Raw genomic sequence first — 19657 nt, forward strand, 5'->3', positions numbered from 1 at the left:
TGTTTTCCTCTAAGAGTTTTATAGAGTCTGATCTTACATTTAGAGTTTACATTTTGAGTTTATCTTTGTGTATGGTGTTAGGAAGTGCTGTAATTTCATTCTTTTACGTGTAGCTGTCCAGTTTTCCCAGCATCATTTATTGAAGAGGCTGTCTTTGGGGAAAGGAGGCCTCAAACACAATAAGTTAAAAAATAATAATAATAAGGCAGAGAAATACTACACAAATGAAGGAACAACCTAGAAACTCAGAAGTCCAAATAAATGAAGAGCAAATAGGCAAACTACCTGAAAAAGAATTCAGAATAATGATAGTAAAGATGATCAAAACCTTGAAAACAGAATGGGGAAATGCAAGAATCAATTAACAACAACCTAGAAGAATTAAAGAATAAACATACAGAGACAAACAACACAATTACTGAAATTAAGAATCCTTTAGAAGGAATCAATAGCAGAATATCTGAAGCAGAAGAATGAATCAGTGAGCTGGAAGATAAAACTGGTGGAAATAACTTCTGAAGAGCAGAATAAAGTAAAAAGAATGAAAAGAACTGAGGACAGTCTCAGAGACCTCTGGGACAATATCAAATGCACCAACATTAGAATTATATTGGTCCCAGAAGAAGAAGAGAAAAAGAAAGCATATAAGAAAAATTTTGAAGAGATTATAGATGAAAATTTCCACTCTATGGAAAAGGAAATAGTCAATCAAGTCCAAGAGGCACAAAGAGTCCCATACAGGATAAACCCAAGGAGAAACATGCCAAGACACATACTAATCAAACTAACAAAGACTAAACACAAAGAAAGAATATTAAAAGCAGCAAGGGAGAAGCAACAAGTAACATACACATAAAACTGATTTTTCAGCAGAAACTGCAGGCCAGAAGGGAGTTGCAGGATATATTTAAAGTACTGAAATGGAAAATCTACAACCAAGATTCCTATACCTGGCAAGGATCTCATTCAAAATTGATGGAGAAAAAAAAGCTTTTCAGACAAGTCAATGTTAAGAGAATTCAGTACCACCAAATTAGCTTTACAACAAATGTTAAAAGGACTTATATAGTCAAGAAATATAAGAGAAGAAAAAAGATCTACAAAAACAACCCCAAAGAATTAAGAAAATGGCAATAGGAACATATATATCAATAATTAGTTTAAATGTAAATGGATTAAACACTCCAACCAAAAGACACAGACTAGCTGAATGGATACAAAAAGAAAATCCATAAATATGCTGTCTACAATAAACCCACTTGATACCTAAAGACAAATACAGGCTGAAAGTGAGAGGATGGAAAAATATATTCCATGCAAATGGGAAGCAAAAGAAAGCTGGAGTAGCAATCCTCATATCAGACAAAATAGACCTTAAAATAAAGATTACAAGAGATAAGGAAGGACACTACATAATGATCAAGGGATCAATCAAGAGGAAGACATAACAATTGTAAATATCTATGCACCCAACATAGAAGCACCTCAATACATAAGACAAACACTAACAGACATAAAGGAGAAATTGACAGTAACACAGTAATAGTAGGAGACTTTAACAACCCCCTCACACCAATGGACAGATCATCAAAGCAAAAAATAAATAAGGAAATAAGTCTTAAATGGTACATTAGATGAAATGGATCTCATTGATATCATCAGGACATTCTATCCAAATGCACAAGAATACACCTTCTCAAGTGCACATAGAATGTTCTCCAAGATAGACCACATCTTGCCTCACAAATCAAGTCTTGGTAAATTTAAGAAAATTGAAATCATATCAAGCATCTTCTCTGACCACATTGCTTTCAGACTAGGTATCAATTACAAGAAAAAAAAAGCTGTAAGAAACACAACCACCATTTTAACAAATTGAAAGATAAACCTCAAATGATAATCTCAATAGCTATAGAAAAAGCCTTTGACAAAATTCAGCACCCATTTATGATTTAAACTCTTCAGAAAATGAGCTTGGATCGAACCTACCTCAACACAGTAAAGGCCATATATGATAAGCCTACAGCAAACATTATTCTCAATGGTGAAAAACTGAAAGCATGCCCCATAAGATCAGAAGCAATACCAGGGTATTCACTTTGGCCACTATTATTCACACAGCTCTGGAAGACCTAGGTACAGCCATCAGAGAAGAAAAGAAGAAGTAAACCTCTCACTGTTTGGAGATGACATGAAACTGTAAATAGAAAATCCTAAAAATAGTATCAGAAAATCATTAGAGATAATCAGTGAATTTAGCAAAGTTTCAGGATGCAAAATCAATACACAGAAATCACTTGCATTTCTATATACTAACAATGAAAATCAGAAAGAGAAATTAAGGAATCAATCCCATTCACCATTGCAACAAAAAGAATTAAATATCTAGGAATAAACTTACCTAAGGAGACAAAATAAAAACTGTACACAGAAAATTATAAGACACTAATGAAAGAAATCAAAGACAACATAAATAGATATTCCATGTTTCTGGGTATGAAGAATCAATATTGTGAAAATGATTATACTACCAAACACAATCTACAGATTTAATGCAGTCCCTATCAAATTACCAATTGCATTTTTCACAGAACTAGAACAAAAATTTTCACAATTCATATGGAAACACAAAAGACCTCAAATAGCCAAAGCAGTCTCGAGAAACAATAATGGAGCTGGAGGACTCAATCTTCCTGACTTCAGATTGTACTACAAAGCTACAGTCATCAAGACCATATGGTACTGCACAAAAACAGAAATGTAGACCAATGGAACAAGATAGAAAGCCCAGAAATAAACCCATGCCCCTATGGATACTTTATTTCTGCTTTTTAATATGCTGTCCAGGTTGGTCATAGCTTTTCTTCCAAGGAACAAGTGTCTTTTAATTTCATGGCTGCAGTCACCATCTGCAGTGATTTTGGAGCCCAAGAAAAGAAAGTCTGTCACTGTTTCCATTGTTTACCCATATATTTGCCATGAAGTGATGATACTGGATGGCATGATTTGCTGATATTAGAGTCTGGGATATCCTTCAAGTAAAAAAATGGGGCCTTGTGCTATGGAGAAGTACCACAGAGTGAGAGGTGAATCCTTGGTATAGCATAGAAGAAGAATTCATCCACTCACTGAAGTCTTGTTATATCACTAGAATTGTAAGATACATGGTCTCCTATGGACTTTTACCTTCATAGAATGATGTAAGGTATCAAGTCACTGTAGTCTGTGAAAAATCACGGTTGGACTTATTTTTTAGAAATAGAGTTTCTATTGTCCATAATAATCTTCTCTCTCAAAGTCAGATAGCCAGATTATCTTGGAGTTATTTCAAAATTGGCACACATTCAAAACATGTCTTATAATCTGACTGAAGTAGAATTGATGATTCTTTATTCATAAAGAATTGTTCATTTCTGCCATGAAAGCAGCAATCATAGTGTTATAACTGTTCCTGTGTGGTTCTGTAGCCTTGATTGCAGAGAAAGCAGTGTAGGGGAAGAATTAGCAACCCCTAGGATGGAGCACAGGTATGACCCCGAATGCGGATTTGTTCACCATAAGTGGCTGTCCTTGGGATTAAATGAGCTGCAGCTGAGAAATTTGATTCTTGTCTTTAATCATATGAAAAGGTATTAGTTATGTTAGATACATAAAATTGATCTCATAATTATATAGAAGATGTTCAGGGTTGGTTTAAAATAGGTCTAGAGATCATTTATGTCAGATTGAATTTTCATTGCAGTTGAATGGGATTTGTGCTTGCTGAAGAAAGGTCTATGTCCAGCACAATCGTGTGTGTGTGTGTGTGTGTATGTGTGTGTGTGTGCACAGATGTGTGATCAGTGACTAGAGCATTGGAGAATTGTAGGAACATATTTGGTTCTATCTGTTTGTATATATATGGACCTAAAAGAGGCAATGTAAATGTTATTAAATAAATGGCTGAATGTGCCTACGGGTGTATCTGTGGTGAGGAAGGATCTCAGAATGTCTACGATTCATCTTTGCATGCATGAGTAGGTGTCCATTCCTTGATCAAGGAAGGATTAACATAGTAAGGGATAACAGTGTAATGGATATAGATCGAGATATTAGCGCTGTTGAGGCTGAGAAGTTTCTCCTGGGAGCAGTCCTCCTATGGCCAGTCCATTACTCATTGACACCACCCTCCCCATTATTTTCACTCTCCCTCCTCCCATCACAACAAACAAGCTTAGTGGTTTGATATATTTATGAGTCACAGAAGACTGGGCTGATGCTGCTCAGCCTGTGGGACCCACAGATCATGGCCTCCAGTTACAGGGAAGAGTTGTCTCCTATCCAGTGAGTGCCACCTCCTTCAGATTGCTCATCAGGGCTCCTTATTGAGAACTTATTCCAAGCTTAAACACTCTTACTGTGACTCCAGACAGACTCAGACCCTCATACTCTCTAGACATTAGATAACTAGCTTCTCTTCCAAAGCCCGTGATTACAAACCCTGATGCCAGGTTGCCATCTGAATGGAAATCCTAGTACCAAACCACACATGTTTAGATTAAGGGACTGATTCATGAAATCTAGACTTTGTGTTGATGATATGCATATTTTCCCCCTGCAATTTGAATTATTATGTCCTATACCTAACTCTTCTGTGTGCAGCTGGTGAAAATCAAGAACCAAATGAACTGAAGTCATTGAACAATGACGTCTTCAATTTTAGCTGGATTTTCATTATTGAGTATGCCATGGGAACATATCTCCTGTTACTGTGAGTCTGTTAATGTTTTTAGAGCCCTGTGTGTGTACACATGTGTACCTATATGTATACCTTCAGGTGGGTATAAACATGGGAGGATATTTGCAACACACCATATAATACCTATGAGTAACTATTTGTCTTATTAAATTCTGTGATTGCGCTAGTGTTATTTGAGCAAGGGACTTTGCAGTAGTTTCTATCTGTGTGATGTGAGGTATTACCTATGACTACCTGGGTGTATAAGTGTACACAGGAGTGTAAAGAATGTATTCATTGATACCTTTATGTGACTGTGCATAAGTATAGATGCTCATATACATGCTGTGCAAAAGAAGTACATTGCTTGTATCTGTCTATGTTTTCTTTTATATATATATATATATATGCCTAGATTAGTTATATTTAGCAAGACTTAACTGACACCCCTTTGGTGAAAACAAAGAAAAAATTATTGCTGGGTGGTGACAGATCATGTTTTCTCTGGGGGAGACATTTTCAAAGTTACCTTCCATAGTGAGGAAAATCTGGAACATTGTTGAAATATGCCCTTCTGGATTACATAAATTTTCACACAGGGATTAAGGACAGTGGGGTAAACCTATCTTGTGAAGAGTCCTTCATGTTTGTTGATCCTCTAAGAGAGTTTTCATTTCTCCAAGATCTAGAAATAATCTTGGAATGAAGATGATAAAAAAGTAGATACAAGAGAGGTTGTATCTAAGATGATTTTTTAAGACATCAACCTTTAAACCTAGGGGAGGAGGTAGAGAAAAGTTTACAGGTGAAGTAAGAAAAAGAAATCCTATTTATTAAATGTTTCCTTTGAATTCTCAGTTGAAAAGGAGGGAAACCAAATGAATATAACTGCTTCTTATGGCCCATGTACTTTCATGATTATTACTGATATCAGGGCATCTCCAGCCTTCAGTCACCATCTACTTTTACTGAATTTCCTAAGAGGGCTAGGAAGATGATGGAAACTAGAAAAGTCAAGGGAATATGGAACTTAACTAGTTCTAAATTTCAAAGCAGTTTTATCTTATTTTCTAATTTTAAATATAGATTTTCTAGCTTTGTTGAGCTATTACTGACATATAACATATGCAATTTTAAGATACACAATGTGAGGATTTGGTAAGCAAATATATTGCAAAATGATCACCATAATGAAGTTAGTTAGCACCTCTATTTCCTTACATAATTATCATTTTTTTAATGTGGTGATAATATTTAAGGTCTACTTTCTTAAAGGCTTTAGTATGCATATTGGTAGTAATGGTTTTGTCACTAAGGCATGTCTGACTCTTGTGACCCCATGAACTGTATGTAGTCCACCAGGCTCCTCTGTCCATGGGATTTCCCAGTCAAGAATACTGAAGTGGGGGATCTTCCAGACCCAGGGATCAAACTCCTGTCTCTTGCATTGCAGAAGTATCCTTTTATGCCTGAGCTACCAGGGAATCCTAAGTATGCATATTACAGAATTATTAATTATAGTCAATATACATTTTATAGCTGGAAGTCTGCACCTTTTTATCAGCATCTCCCCATCTTTCTGCCAACCCTGCTGCAGACACCTGGAAACCACTGTTCTACTCTCTACAGAGTGAAGCTTTAATTTTGAGCTATCTGCTCCAGAGAAATATAGTTACAGAGATGTTTTGGATAAAAACTGGAAAAAAGTCCTTTATGACATGGTTTCTTAATTTTTACTATTCTGACTACTGCTTTCTTTTCCAGGAGCTAGGCTGGAAAAGGACAAAGACAGAGAAAGAGGAATCAGTAAAGAAGGTAGAGATGAAAATGCCAAGGAAGGAGGAAAATTAGGGAGATGCCCCTGAAGTAAGAAGGCAGTTATAAAAGGGTGAGTTACCAACAATGTTAGCTCTCATAGGAAAGTCAAATAGATGAAGCAGGAGAATGTTTTCATTAGATTCAGTGACAAAGAGATCACTCATGACCACACAGAAATTAGTTTCAATTGGGAGGGTGCAGTGTGGAAGCCACTGTGCAGTAAATCAAGCACTGATAAGGAAAGGTCGTTAAGATCAAATCCCTGAATCTGGCAATCTCAGAATGGATTGGAAAAACAGACATACAAATAAGCTCCCCTCCCTTGACATTTAGAGAGACAGGGTTTCAAGAATTTTGAATATGAATTGAGAAAGAATAACAGCACGGAAGATAGAGAAGGAAAGTCATGTCTCTATGATGGGGTAACCTTATATGTGCTTATTGCCTGATGGGAAGGAGATAGAACATGAGAGCTTGAAGATACAGTTCAACAGACCAATGGAAGAGGTCTCTGAGTGAAATGGAAGGAAACACAATCCGAATGGTGGAGGGCCTGGTCTTGGGGAAGAGACATCTTTTTCTCAGAAACCAAGGGCTAGCTGAGAGCAAGTTAAAGTTTTTGGTAGTGGTAAATAATCTCCCTCTGCCTCCTCTTTCTTCCCCAATAAACTGCTTGCTTCTTTGGCTTTATCCAGTTGCATACCCAATTTGGTTATAGAATTTATCAGTGGTTATGGTGTACTGTGTGAATGTGAAAGAAAGGCAAAGAGAAGATAAACATACCAGTCCTAGAGGGAGGGTAGGTCAGGAAAGCAGTGAGGAAGGAAGAGCTAATAAATAAATAGAAGAAGATGAAAGAATGGCTAAAACTTTGAAAGCAAGATCATGGGGTGAGAAGGTCAGATTATTGGTAGGTGGAAGGCCATGGTCAGAAGCTAAAAACTAAATAAATAGAATGTAAGACTTCAAAGTGATAAGGAGGTTGATATGAAGTCTGAGTAAAGTTACTGACGCTGTAACTTTCTAGCTATAGAGTTTTCATCTTTGCCACCTATGAAAGGGTACCCAGAGACAAGGACTGTGTTTCCTTTTCCGTGTACATCCTAATTTCTAATTTTTTCTCAAAATTTCTAGAATATCATTTCTAGGGTGAGATGCTGAATTGAAGGAACACTGGAGTTTTAAGTGAGAATTTGGAAACTTTCTCATATAATCTCCTGTCCTGTCACCTTGTTCTTGCTCACTTGTTCATCATACCTTCATGGAGTTTAAAACATGGTCACGAGAGGGAGCTGGGCTCTGGTGAGTCAGAGATGAGTAGAACTCAGTTGTTATCCTCAAAGAGCTCATGGTCTACTGGAGGAAGTAGGACCAGAAGCCAACACTTTCAATCTCTGACCTTTTGTGTTGGAGACAGGATGTCTGAGAAAGAGTGAAGAACATTCCCACACACCCTCTTGGGCATATCCCCCATCTGTGTTCTTACATCTGCCTGCCATGTTGGGCCTCAATGGCACCCCGTTCCAGCCAGCCACACTCCAGCTAACAGGCATCCCTGGGATGCAGACAGGTCAAGCCTGGGTTGCTCTGGTTTTCTGCATCCTCTACCTGATTTCCATCATAGGCAACCTCACCATCCTTGCTTTGGTGATTCGAGAGCCTTCTCTACACCAGCCCATGTACTACTTCCTCTCGATGCTCTCTCTCAATGATCTGGGAGTGTCCTTCTCTACACTTCCCACCGTGCTTGCGACCTTCTGCTTCAACTATCGTCATGTTGACTTTGATGCCTGCTTAGTTCAGATGTTCTTCATTCATACTTTCTCTTTCATGGAGTCAGGCATACTGCTGGCCATGAGCTTTGATCGTTTTGTGGCTATTTGTGACCCACTACGCTATGCAACTGTGCTCACTAACAATCGCATCTTGGCTATGGGCCTGGGCATCCTTGCCAAAAGTTTCACCACTCTCTTCCCTTTCCCCTTTCTGGTGAAACGACTGCCCTTCTGCAAAGGCAATGTTTTACATCACTCATACTGCCTCCATCCAGATCTCATGAAAGTGGCATGTGGAGATATCCATGTTAATAACATCTATGGGCTCTTTGTGGTTCTTTTCACCTACGGCATAGACTCAACTTTTATCCTGCTTTCTTATACATTGATCCTGAGAGCCGTGCTGGCAATTGCATCCCGGGAGCAGCGGTTCAAGGCTCTCAACACCTGCATGTCCCACATCTGTGCAGTCCTGGTTTTTTATGTGCCCATTATCACTGTCTCCATGATACACCGCTTCTGGAAAAGTGCCCCACTTGTTGTTCATGTCATGATGTCCAATGTCTACCTGTTTATACCCCCCATGCTCAACCCCATCATCTACAGTGTGAAGACAAAGGAGATACGCAGAGGGATCCGTCAAATCTTCTGTAAGTCTTGGGGCTGAGGGATGCTGAAGACCCTGAGAGAACCATTTTGGAGGAAGGACTAGGACTTTTTCTGACTTTAGGAATGTTAAAACAAGGAAAAGAGCCAGGATCTTGATAGCATGAATATGGAGCTAATAAAAGAATATCGGACTCAATAAAATGACATATGTATTGAACACTTACTCTATGAAAAACTTTGTGCTAGTTGCTAGCAGTGTTATAATGATGAATAAGACATATTCTTAAGAGATAGATGTATCAAGGGAAAAACATAAAAAATAAAGGTGTGAGGGCTTATGTGGTGGCTGCGATGGTAAAGTGTCTGCCTACAATATGGGAGACCTGGGTTCGATCCCTGGGTTGGGAAGACCCTCTGGAGAAGGAAATGGCAACCCACTCCAGTACTCTTGCCTGGAAAATCCCATGGACAGAGAAACATGGTAGCTTACAGTTCATGGGGTCGTAAAGAGTTGGACACGACTGAGCGACTTCACTTCTGCCCTGAAATATATTTGACATTTGTGAAAATATTGGAAGCTCTACAGTGCAATTATCCTTGAACACAATTCTACTACTACCAAGAGTGAGGAAATGATTCACTGAAGACAAAATTCAGTGGAATTTGGTGCTTTGTGGGGTGGAAAAGGGCACTTTCCAGGTGGCACTAGTAGTAAAGAAGCTTCCCACCAATGAATGGTTCGATCTCTAGATCAGGAAGATCTTCTGGAGGAGGGCATGACAATCCACTCCAGTATTCTTATCTGGAGAACCCATGGACAGAAAAGCCTGGTGGGCTATAGTCCATAGGGTCACACATATTTGAACACGACTGAAGCAACTTAGCATGCATGGGGGAGAAAGGTCCCACTGGTTTGTGGAAATCAAAATAATTGTTTTCCTATGTTTGTGAGGTAGACTATGAAGGAAGAGAAGGGTTATGGTAGTTGGTCAGGGTGGCAGAAAGACAGGAAAATAATGATCTTGGCATAACAAACTGCTTGAGAAAAAAATATTTAGGCAAGAGTATTTCCACCTTTACTAATCCAAGTGTGGTCCAATGAAGAACAGTATTGTTATATCTGGTGGTTTGTTAGTGAAACAGAATCTTAGACCCTGAACAAGACCTACTGAATTCAAATTACTTTTAATAAGACCTTGGCGTGATTAAAGGCTGAGTGGCATAGTGTTTCTCTTTTTTAACCCCTCTAAGTTTTTGGGTATCTAATGTGCAACAAAAATAAGAAAGATCATGAATAATATGAGTCTGAAAAACTAGTTCTCAAAGTGTGATTTCCAGACTAGTGTCATCATCATTGTTTGGGAAATTGTTAGGCATACAAATTCTCAGGCTTGTCCTCAGATGTCCTGATCAGAAAGTCTTAGGTGGTGAGGTCCAGCAATATGTATTTTTAATAAGCCCTCCAAGCAAATCTGATATATATTACAGGTTGAAAACCTTTAAACTAGAATATTGGTCTAGACTCTTTGGGAAAATTGCAAACAGCTTTGTTTAGACAAAGGGGAGGTTTCACACTAAGAAGCTTTCGAAACAAGATCGATCCTGAGAGACTGCCTAAGATTCTGTGTGTGCACTCAGTCAAACCAGACTCTTTGTGATCCCAGATCTTTCCAGGCAAGAATAATGAAGTGGGTGACCATTTCCTGCTCCAGGGGTCTTCCAGACCCAAGGATCGAGCCTGATCGAGTCTCTTGCATCTCCTGCATGAGCAGGTGGATTCTTTATCAATGAGCCACCTGGGAAGGCTAAGCTTGCAGGTGACTGTTAAAGGTGGAAGAAATTGAGTGCCTGACAACCAGGGGAAAGTGTTGGTGGTAAAGGGATATACAGACTTATAGCCTCTTATCTCCACAAGGCGGTGCACGTGGAACATGGAAATAACTGAAATGGGATGAACAGCCTCCAGCCTCTTCACTAGCACTCAGGCTCCTGCCTCATCAGCAGATTCCTTTCTTTTTCCCAATTTCCACCTGCAAAATCTCGACTAACTTGAAATCCAAAATTCAGGTAAAATCCAACTAGAAGGCTACCCTCTAAGTAAACACAAAATATAGGGGAAGATAATCAGTTGGGTGTTACACTGAGATACAGAATCTTTCAAGTGTTCTTGGGGTGAAAGTTCAACGCAAACAAGTCTCTTGATCAAAACCTCTTCTGAGACTTTTTTGTTTTCTACAAGCTCCATTAACTTCCTTCTAAAGTGTATATTCCTTTTCTAAAATAAGAAATTCTTAATGTGATTGTATTTTTCTGCACAAAACATGTACCTGCATTGTGCCTATCTTTTCTCTGCTCCATTGGGAAAAAAAATTGATTTAAATACAAGACAAATTTATTTCCCTATTTAAGCTCCATGGGGCAAAGTGCTTCATAATTTTTCCATAAATGAAAGTGAAAGTGATAGTCACTCAGTCAAGTCCAACTCTATGAGACCCCATGGACTGTAGCCCACCAAGCTTCTCTGTCCATAGGATTCTAAAGGCAAGAATACTGGAGTGGATTGCTATGCTCTCCTCCAGGGGATCTTCCCAACCCAGGGGTCAAACCTGTGTTCCTGCATTGCAGGCAGACTCTTTACCTTCTGAGCCACCAGGGAAGCCCTAACTTATAACAGATCCCTTTTGTTGGGATTTGCACAAATATTATGTCTGGTATTATCACTCTTGGGATGAATAAATACTATTTTCCCTGACTTCTTTTCTCATAAGATATTGGCAGACACTAAGTCTTGAAAGAAGACTTTTCAAAAGTTGAAAAAGAGATAATGAAATGATAGTCAAACCTAAAATCTTACACCTAGCACAGTGTTTGCCATGCCCAATGCATGTGAATTAAATCAACAACCAAATGACTAGTTAAATAAACAAAAGACTGTATCAAGGATGATGCTTATTCCCCATTATGCTGCCTCTAACGACATAGTTAGAAACACTTCCCTCTGGGTCTTCTCAAAGCCTACATTCTCCTCTCCAGGAACTTACGCTCAACCTGAGGCACCAAGTCGGTCTCTCTATTCTCCATAATTCTATGACCTTATTCACAAGACTACTTTCTGCATTCTTTTTAATTATATCTTCTCATTCCTAACCCATTAATTTTTACCTAGAGGATTCTACAGTGATGGAAAGTAGAGAGTTTTCAAACTGCCTCTCTAAGATACATCAAAGTTCCACATGGAGAAGGAAAGTTTTCTTCTATGTCTATGTTCTGTTTCTATCTGCTAACCATCCCATGACTTGATAGAAATAATAGAGAGATGTCCCATGATTCCTTCCCTCAGTACACCTTGACTCTGTCTGAAACTGAAACAAGGAGGAGGTAAAATGAAATACTTAATGGGAAGATTAGCTATTTGGAAAAATAAACTATTTGGAGTATCTGAAACTCGAATCTTTAGCAGAACTCCTAGTGAGTATAATTACTACATGTAGTACATTGTTAAAGATTACTTTCTTCTTTTTATTTGAATCCCTTATAGACAGGATCTACTTTCCAGTTTGAAGGAATACTAGTTTCATGAAATTATGGAGCTAGTAAGCAGCAAGGTTAGGGCCCAAACCCACGTCTATGTGACTTTGAACTCAGTGATCTCTCAGTGGGGCTGTCTCTCCTGGAGATCTCAGTCTTATAGAACTTGGTAGAGGGTTGGATTGGAGGTGATGGGAGAGGGAATTGAGCAGGAAACACCAGTTATAAGTGAATGGAGGTAGCCATGTTCATATGATCTGTTGGTTAAATCTAGAGACTAACTCTATAGTTCAAGGAATGTTTTCTTGGCTCTAAGTTCCAGAGTTTGCCCACTGGGTCTATGCTTTAAATAGGTATTCTCAGTCCTATCAAGTTCTTTGTGATCTCATGAACTGTAGCCCACTAAGTTTCTCTGTCCATGGAATTTTCCAGGGAAGAATAGTATAGCAGTGTTCTGTTTCCTTCTTCAGGGGATCTTCCCAACTCAAGGATTGAACCCGTGTCTCTTATGTCTCCTGCATTGGCAGGCAGGTTCTTTACCACTAGTACCATCTAGAAGCCCCCAAGTGTTACTTGGTCAGTCATGTCTGACTCTTTGAAAGCCCATGGACTGTAGCCCACCAGGCTCCTCTGTCCATGGAATTCTCCAAGGCGAGCATACTGGAGTGGATAGCCATTCCCTTCTCTGGGGAATCTTTCTAACCCAGGGACTGAACCCAAGTCTCCCACATTACAGGCAGATTCTTACTCTCTGAGACACCATGTAGTTTCACTGAAGGCTCAATGATAAAGAATCCACCTGCAACACACTTTGACATCACTTTGACCCCTTGGTTGGAAAAATTCCCTGGAGAAGGAAATGGTGATCCACTCCAGTATTCTTGTCTGAAAAATCCCATGAACAGAGGAGTCTGGATGCGCTATAGTCCAAAGGGTCGCAATGAGTCAGACATGACTGAACACACACACACAAATTGTGTACTATTTAGGGCTTCCTAGTGGCTCAGAGGGTAAAGATTTAGGTTCTTCCCAAAATGTGGATTTAAAGTAAAAAATTTGGGGATTTTAACTTTTGAGTTCTCTCCTGAGAGTTCTGATTTTGAGACTGGATAATTGGATAGGAAAGATGTTTCTATGGAGCTAGGAGGAAAATTCTCCTCTTCATCACAAGGAAGCAGGTGGAATTTTATTTTCTCTCTGGAGAGAGGGCAATGTCTCCAGGGATAATTTTTTTTTTTCCTCCTTCTGTTGCCAAGTGACATCTAATTCTCCTTTTCTTCCCACATTACCAGCACAGCATCACACTCAGGCAAGCCAGGACCCCAGATTTTGGTGCCTAGGAACTCGTATTCAGAGATATAAAGTCTGCCTGTCTCTGGCTAGTTCCTGCTTGAATTTCCTTCTGGAACCACTGTGAGCTCAGGCTCTTTGTCTTTGACGCCAGCTCTCACTTCATTGCGCTCTTTCAGGTGAGTCTGAGATTTCTTTGTAAACTCACAAGAAGTACATTTCAGCCTGTGACTCTCTCTGTGTCCCCATATGGGCCCCTCAGCCTCTCAAGCCTCTGTGTCTCTGGGGGAATCTCTGTCCATGCAAGTGTGTGCTTGTGTATTTGCTATGATTCGTGTGGCTTATGATGGAAGGGTTTAAACAAATAAAAATAAAATTTCCTTTTGTCAGATTATTTTGTTGGATCAGTTGAGATGATCTTGGTTGCTTTCCTTCTTTCTATTAAGATGACATATCACGTTGATTGAGTTTTGTCTGTTGACCCATTCTCACATTCCAGGAGTGGATCCCACTTGGTAATACTGTATAACCCTTTTAATGGAAAAAAAAACTTTAAAAATAAAATTCCAAAATCTTAGTTTCATGTATATTTTCTTTAAAAAAAGATAAGAGTAATATACCTTCCAGTACCAGGTGTCCTCCTGGGACAGCACTTTCATATAAGGCTGCAGAGACGGCTCTATCAGTGAAAGACACATGGCAATCCCATGACAGGGGCTGAGAGCTTGCCTCCGTTCTATTCCACACAGAACCAAAGTCATGATACTGTCAGCATCACAGACCAGGAGAGATTTTGACCTCCTGGAACATCAGGCCGAAGGGCAGGAGACTTGAAAATGCCTTTATTCCCAGTTAGCAGCTGCAGGAATTCTCCCCCCCAGCATTTCCATCAATGGTTACACAATTGTGATTGTTGCTTGAGCGCGTTCACTGGCAACAACTTATCTCATCATTCAGCTTTCACTCAGAAAAATCTTCCTTATCTGGATCCTAAATTGTCATCTTGTGATCTCCATCTGTCACTCATTACCTCTTACGCCCATCCCTGTCTATCTCTGCTGCAGTCTCTTCTCAGAACACAGCATCACTGGTTCCTTCAATGCTCTTTATATGACTTGGTCCCCTCTGTCTCTGTGTGTGTCCCATTGGTTTAACTTTGATTTAGAGACTGGAACCCAGAACTGAATGTACTTCAGTTATGACCCTGAACAATGTGCTCGTGCTTTTATTAACTCATGAATATTTGAGCGTATCTTTGTGCTAGAAACAGGAAGCAGTGGGAGGCGAGAATGAACCAGACCCAAGTTTACCTAAGATTCCAAGTGAGAACAGAGGTGTAAAGGCACTTGTCATAAAATAAGAATCATGTATAAAATATTTTCAACTCAGATACAAGGCTACTATTTCCACTTAAGTAGTAAAGGAAAAGCTGCAGATAAAATAAAGGTGTTGACTATGAATGGCAGTGGGAGTTCAACAACAAGGAAGAGGAAGATAAAGCAAGTAAATCTCCTAGTCTTCTTAGGAGGCAGGAAAAATAAATCTGTCTTCCATTCTCTACTTGGCTCTGCCTGTGAAGGTGAAGACGACCGACTTCCCAATATCTCTACATTCTTCTTACATCAGTAGCTGCAATTTCAGAAGGCTGGCAGCTGGGTTTCATAGGAAGGGCCACAGGACTTACAGCTGAAAGAATTAGATTCTAGTCCCAATTTAGCCACTTAATGCCTTAATGACAGTCACTTAACATAGTTGTTATGGGACTGAAATCAGGCATCTTGGTCAGAAACAGTTGCCCATCTGGTTATCCTTTCTAGCACACAAAGACTGAATTATTTCCCTGAAGCTGTTCCCTCCCGGGTGCTATTCATACTCTTTGCCATCATTCATGTTCCTCCTCCACGCCATGGGTCAGGGCTAGTGTTTATAAGCCTTCATTTTCACTCTTTGTGACAAATGAGGTTTGTCCATACATACCATATGATATCGTGTTTGCCTTTACAATGTCCATATGCAATAGATGTATTTTGTTTATTTTAGATATAGAAACACAGAGGCTTCGAAAGGTTAAGTTACCTGTTCAAGGTCACTCTGCCTGTAAACTGTAAATTGGGCTCCAAACGGAGGTCTGTGAGTATCCATCTGCAGAGGTCTAAAACACGGAACATATGAAGCTATTTTTTTTTCATTTATTTCTTATATCCAAGTAAGAGAATATTATTATCTCTACAAGGTAAATCATGTTTTAGCTGGTTGAGTATTGATTTTGACCCACTTCTGATTTATTCCAGTGCTTCTCAATTTTTAAATGATGTTATCTCTAATAAGATTGGGTAGTCTCAAATATCTCTTTTATGCATAAGATTTTAGGGCTCTGGCTGTCAGGGGAATAGCAGGTGGGAATATTTTTACAAGGAATAATGTAGATGACTCCAATTTCCTCCATGTCTTTCCATCTCTCTCTTCTTCAGACTTTGACATAGGCTGCTAAGGCAGAAGGCTTCATTCATGGTTAGGAGTTAACTGATTTTTTTTTTTTTTTCAAGTGGCAGGTAAAGACTGGTCACTGATATTGGTGACATGAAAGCTGAGAGCAATGAAAGTCTTGACCTCCTATCTGTTTTCCTGACTGGCATTCCAGGATTGGAGGCCCAACATGGCTGGCTGTCCATCCCCTTCTTCACCATGTACCTTGTAGCTATTGTGGGCAACAGCCTAATCATGGCAGCGGTGCAAGCAGATCCTGCCTTACATGAGCCTATGTACCTGTTTCTCTCCATGTTGGCTGCAACTGAGGTGGGTGTCTCTGTGTCCACACTGCCTACTGTCATGGGCATTCTTTGGTTTGATGCCCGGCGGGTTGACTTTGATGGCTGCCTTGCCCAGATGTTCTTCATCCACACCTTCTCCTGCATGGAGTCAGGGGTCCTGCTGGCTATGAGTTATGATCGTTTTGTAGCCATCTACAGTCCACTGCGCTACACAGCCATCCTCACCCTGCCCCGTATTGTCTGCATTGGTCTGGTCATTACACTGAAGAGTGTGATACTCAGGGCTCCCCTTCCAGTCCTCTTGAGGTTACTGCCCTATTGCCACACTAACATCCTCTCCCACTCTTACTGCCTCCACCCAGACCTGATCCAGCTGCCTTGTGCTGACACTAAGCTCAATAGCATCCTGGGCTTGGCCATTGCCTTGGCGACTTTTGGACTGGACTCACTGCTGATCGTGGTCTCCTATATGTTGATTCTTTACAGAGTGCTGGGCATTGCTTCTGGGGAGGGACGGCGGAAGGCCCTCAACACGTGTGTGTCACACATCTGTGCGGTACTTGTGTACTACGTGCCTTTGATTGGCGTGTCTGTGATGCATCGTACTGCCAAGCATGCCTCACCTCTGGCCCACACAGTCATGTCCAGCATCTACCTCTTTGTCCCTCCTGTGCTCAATCCCATCATCTACAGTGTCAAGACCAAACCAGTCCAACAGGGAATTATCACCTTGTTTTCCTGCAAGAGAGAATGACTTTGAGTCATTCGAAGCAGGGAGGTACTTTGAACCAGTCCATAAATTCTGATTGTGTTTCTTTTGTGGGCAGAGCTCCACACCAGGATTTCTGGGGAAGAATAGGAGTGAGAAATTAAAAATATTGCCTCGGGCTTGAATTTGGATCACAGGAGTTACCTTGATGCCTTTCCATCTCACATGTTATCAACATAGATGTGTCTCTGTATGTGCCCACGCACGTGCCATCTCTGACAGTTATGATCAAGTTGAGAGTTTGAATGCCATTTGCCTGTTTTTCTGAAGGCTCAAACCAAACAGTCTGACAAATAGGAAGTTACCAGTAGAGGCTTGAGACTTAATGATATTGGAATTGAAATATAACAAGTTCTTATTTGGATGGGTCAGACAGATATTAAAAATCTCCTCCCAATAAAAGACCATTCTAGTAACATGACTTTGAGCAAGATAAGTGTATTTTCTGGATTGTCCCAGATGGTCGTGATTTACACTTATTTTTCTCAGCATTGTTATTAATAGCAATCCCTTTTCCTATCAAAAGTATCCTTCATTAAATAGTAAATTTATGGTAAAACTATGTATAAAACAACTTCCTTCTTGTTATATACGGAATCAGACTCTTCCCCCCAGCTTACTATCCAGTGGTGTCTACTCTCAGCCTATTCAGTCTGTTTTGAATAGTGGCTACCAAAATTTCATATGCCAGGAGATTCTGAGGATGAAGAACAGCTGAGTAAATGGTCTAAACTTAGGTATCAAGTAACATATGGACAATCTTACACACCAGGTTTCAGATTTGAAAAATCTGAACAGAAACACCAACAAAATTCTGTTTTGGTAGAGCTTTGGGTCCTGTTTCTCTGCTGTCTGGATTGTGCACTCCCCTCTCCTCCTATCCGCACCATGCCCTGAGGCAGGTGGGCTTGTATCTTTCCCTCTGCTCCACCCCTTCTCTCAAATTGTCAGCAGAGTTCTAGTTGGCACTTCTTGCTTCTGCCTGTGGGTGTCTGTGGCTTCCTGGAAACCTTTGGTCAAATGAGAGAGTGCGTCTTCACACCTCCTAAATAATAGAGGTCTGTGTATGGTGGATTGATAGGCCTGTGCTGCTTGATCAGTAAGTGGCCTCAATCTCAGCCTCTCACACTTCAGATCTTACAAATGCAAGGGAAATGTTCTTCTCACCGTATGCTATTCTTCCTGAGCACATCCATGTCATCAGGTCACCTTTAAACAGTGAACTTTATGAAATGTTTGCTCTGTTTAAAATAGTTGTTACCAAATTTTTACATTCTCTATATAAAATAATTAATAGGAAAAAATCTAGGTATCTTTTAGGCATTTTCAGCTTAAAACCTAAACTTCTATCATAGATTTAGATAGTTGTTGAGCACACATTTTGGCTGTATTGTAAATATACTGAGGCTTCCCTGGTGACTCAGATGATAAAAAATTTGCCTGTATCCCAGAGACCCAGGTTTGATCCCTGGGTTGGGAAGATCCCCTAGAGAAGGAAATGGCAACCCACTCCAGGATTCTTGACTGAAGAATTCCATGAACAGAGGAGCCTGGCAGGCTGCTACAGTCCATGGGTTCACAAAGAGTTGGGCATGACTGAGAAACTAAAGCTTCACTTCCTAAATATATCAAGTTTAAAATAAATTGTTATATCACAGTTTAAAATAATGTAAACTAAATGCATATTTTGATACCAAACATTATGAATTTAAATAGGCATGAACATATTCTTTAACATTTCATTCACATATTTTTATGTTAGTCCCTTTTCTCCTCAAACTCAAATTTTAATTTTATCTTCAAAAAGAGTTTGTAATACATATAATGTATTTTTCTGTTTGAAAAACTTTTAGTGGTGGCTCTTTCATAATACTTTCCAAGAAATATGTATACATATATTTAAATTTTGTTTAAAATTTGGTCACACATAGAACATTGTTCTAAATCTATATTCTTTATTGAGTTATTTTTCTGATATTAATACATAATTGTCAAAACAACATGAGCATAATACAAATTTTTATATGTTAAAAGTAAAATTTGATTTCAATCCATCTCTTAATGAGCTGCATGATTTTATTTTTCTTGGATCTGGAAAATATTTATTATTTATGAATTGATACCATTTGTCTTACACTAGAATATGCTACCCTATCACTGGTGTCATTCAATTCCTCAAAATCTATGTCAGTATTTCCAGTAGTCCTTTTGATAGATATCTCAGAAATGTTTACTATTTGGGATATACAATGGAAATATTAAATGGCTTTAAGAACTATGTCTATTCACATTTTTTCCTTTTTTAAAATTAATATTTATTATGTTACTACTATTTCATTTTTGTAAAGTGAGTAAATAAGATTGTAGGAAAGGAAAAAAT

The 19657-nt window shown here is 39.3% G+C and overlaps 2 protein-coding genes across 2 annotated transcripts; both read left to right on the top strand.

Annotated features, from left to right (window-relative positions):
- Window positions 1-8032: 8032 nt before the first annotated feature.
- LOC110145097 (olfactory receptor 51I1) lies at window positions 8033-8977 on the top strand. The gene has a single exon (XM_020905260.2). The coding sequence runs from the start codon at window positions 8033-8035 to the stop codon at window positions 8975-8977; it is 945 nt and encodes a 314-aa protein (XP_020760919.2).
- Window positions 8978-16317: 7340 nt separating this feature from the next.
- On the top strand, window positions 16318-17262 carry LOC110145110 (olfactory receptor 51I2-like). Its single transcript, XM_020905270.2, has one exon. The coding sequence runs from the start codon at window positions 16318-16320 to the stop codon at window positions 17260-17262; it is 945 nt and encodes a 314-aa protein (XP_020760929.2).
- Window positions 17263-19657: the final 2395 nt, after the last annotated feature.

This window comes from Odocoileus virginianus, unplaced genomic scaffold (genome assembly GCF_023699985.2).
Source record: "Odocoileus virginianus isolate 20LAN1187 ecotype Illinois unplaced genomic scaffold, Ovbor_1.2 Unplaced_Contig_64, whole genome shotgun sequence".
In the NCBI taxonomy this organism is placed as follows: Eukaryota; Metazoa; Chordata; class Mammalia; order Artiodactyla; family Cervidae; genus Odocoileus; species Odocoileus virginianus.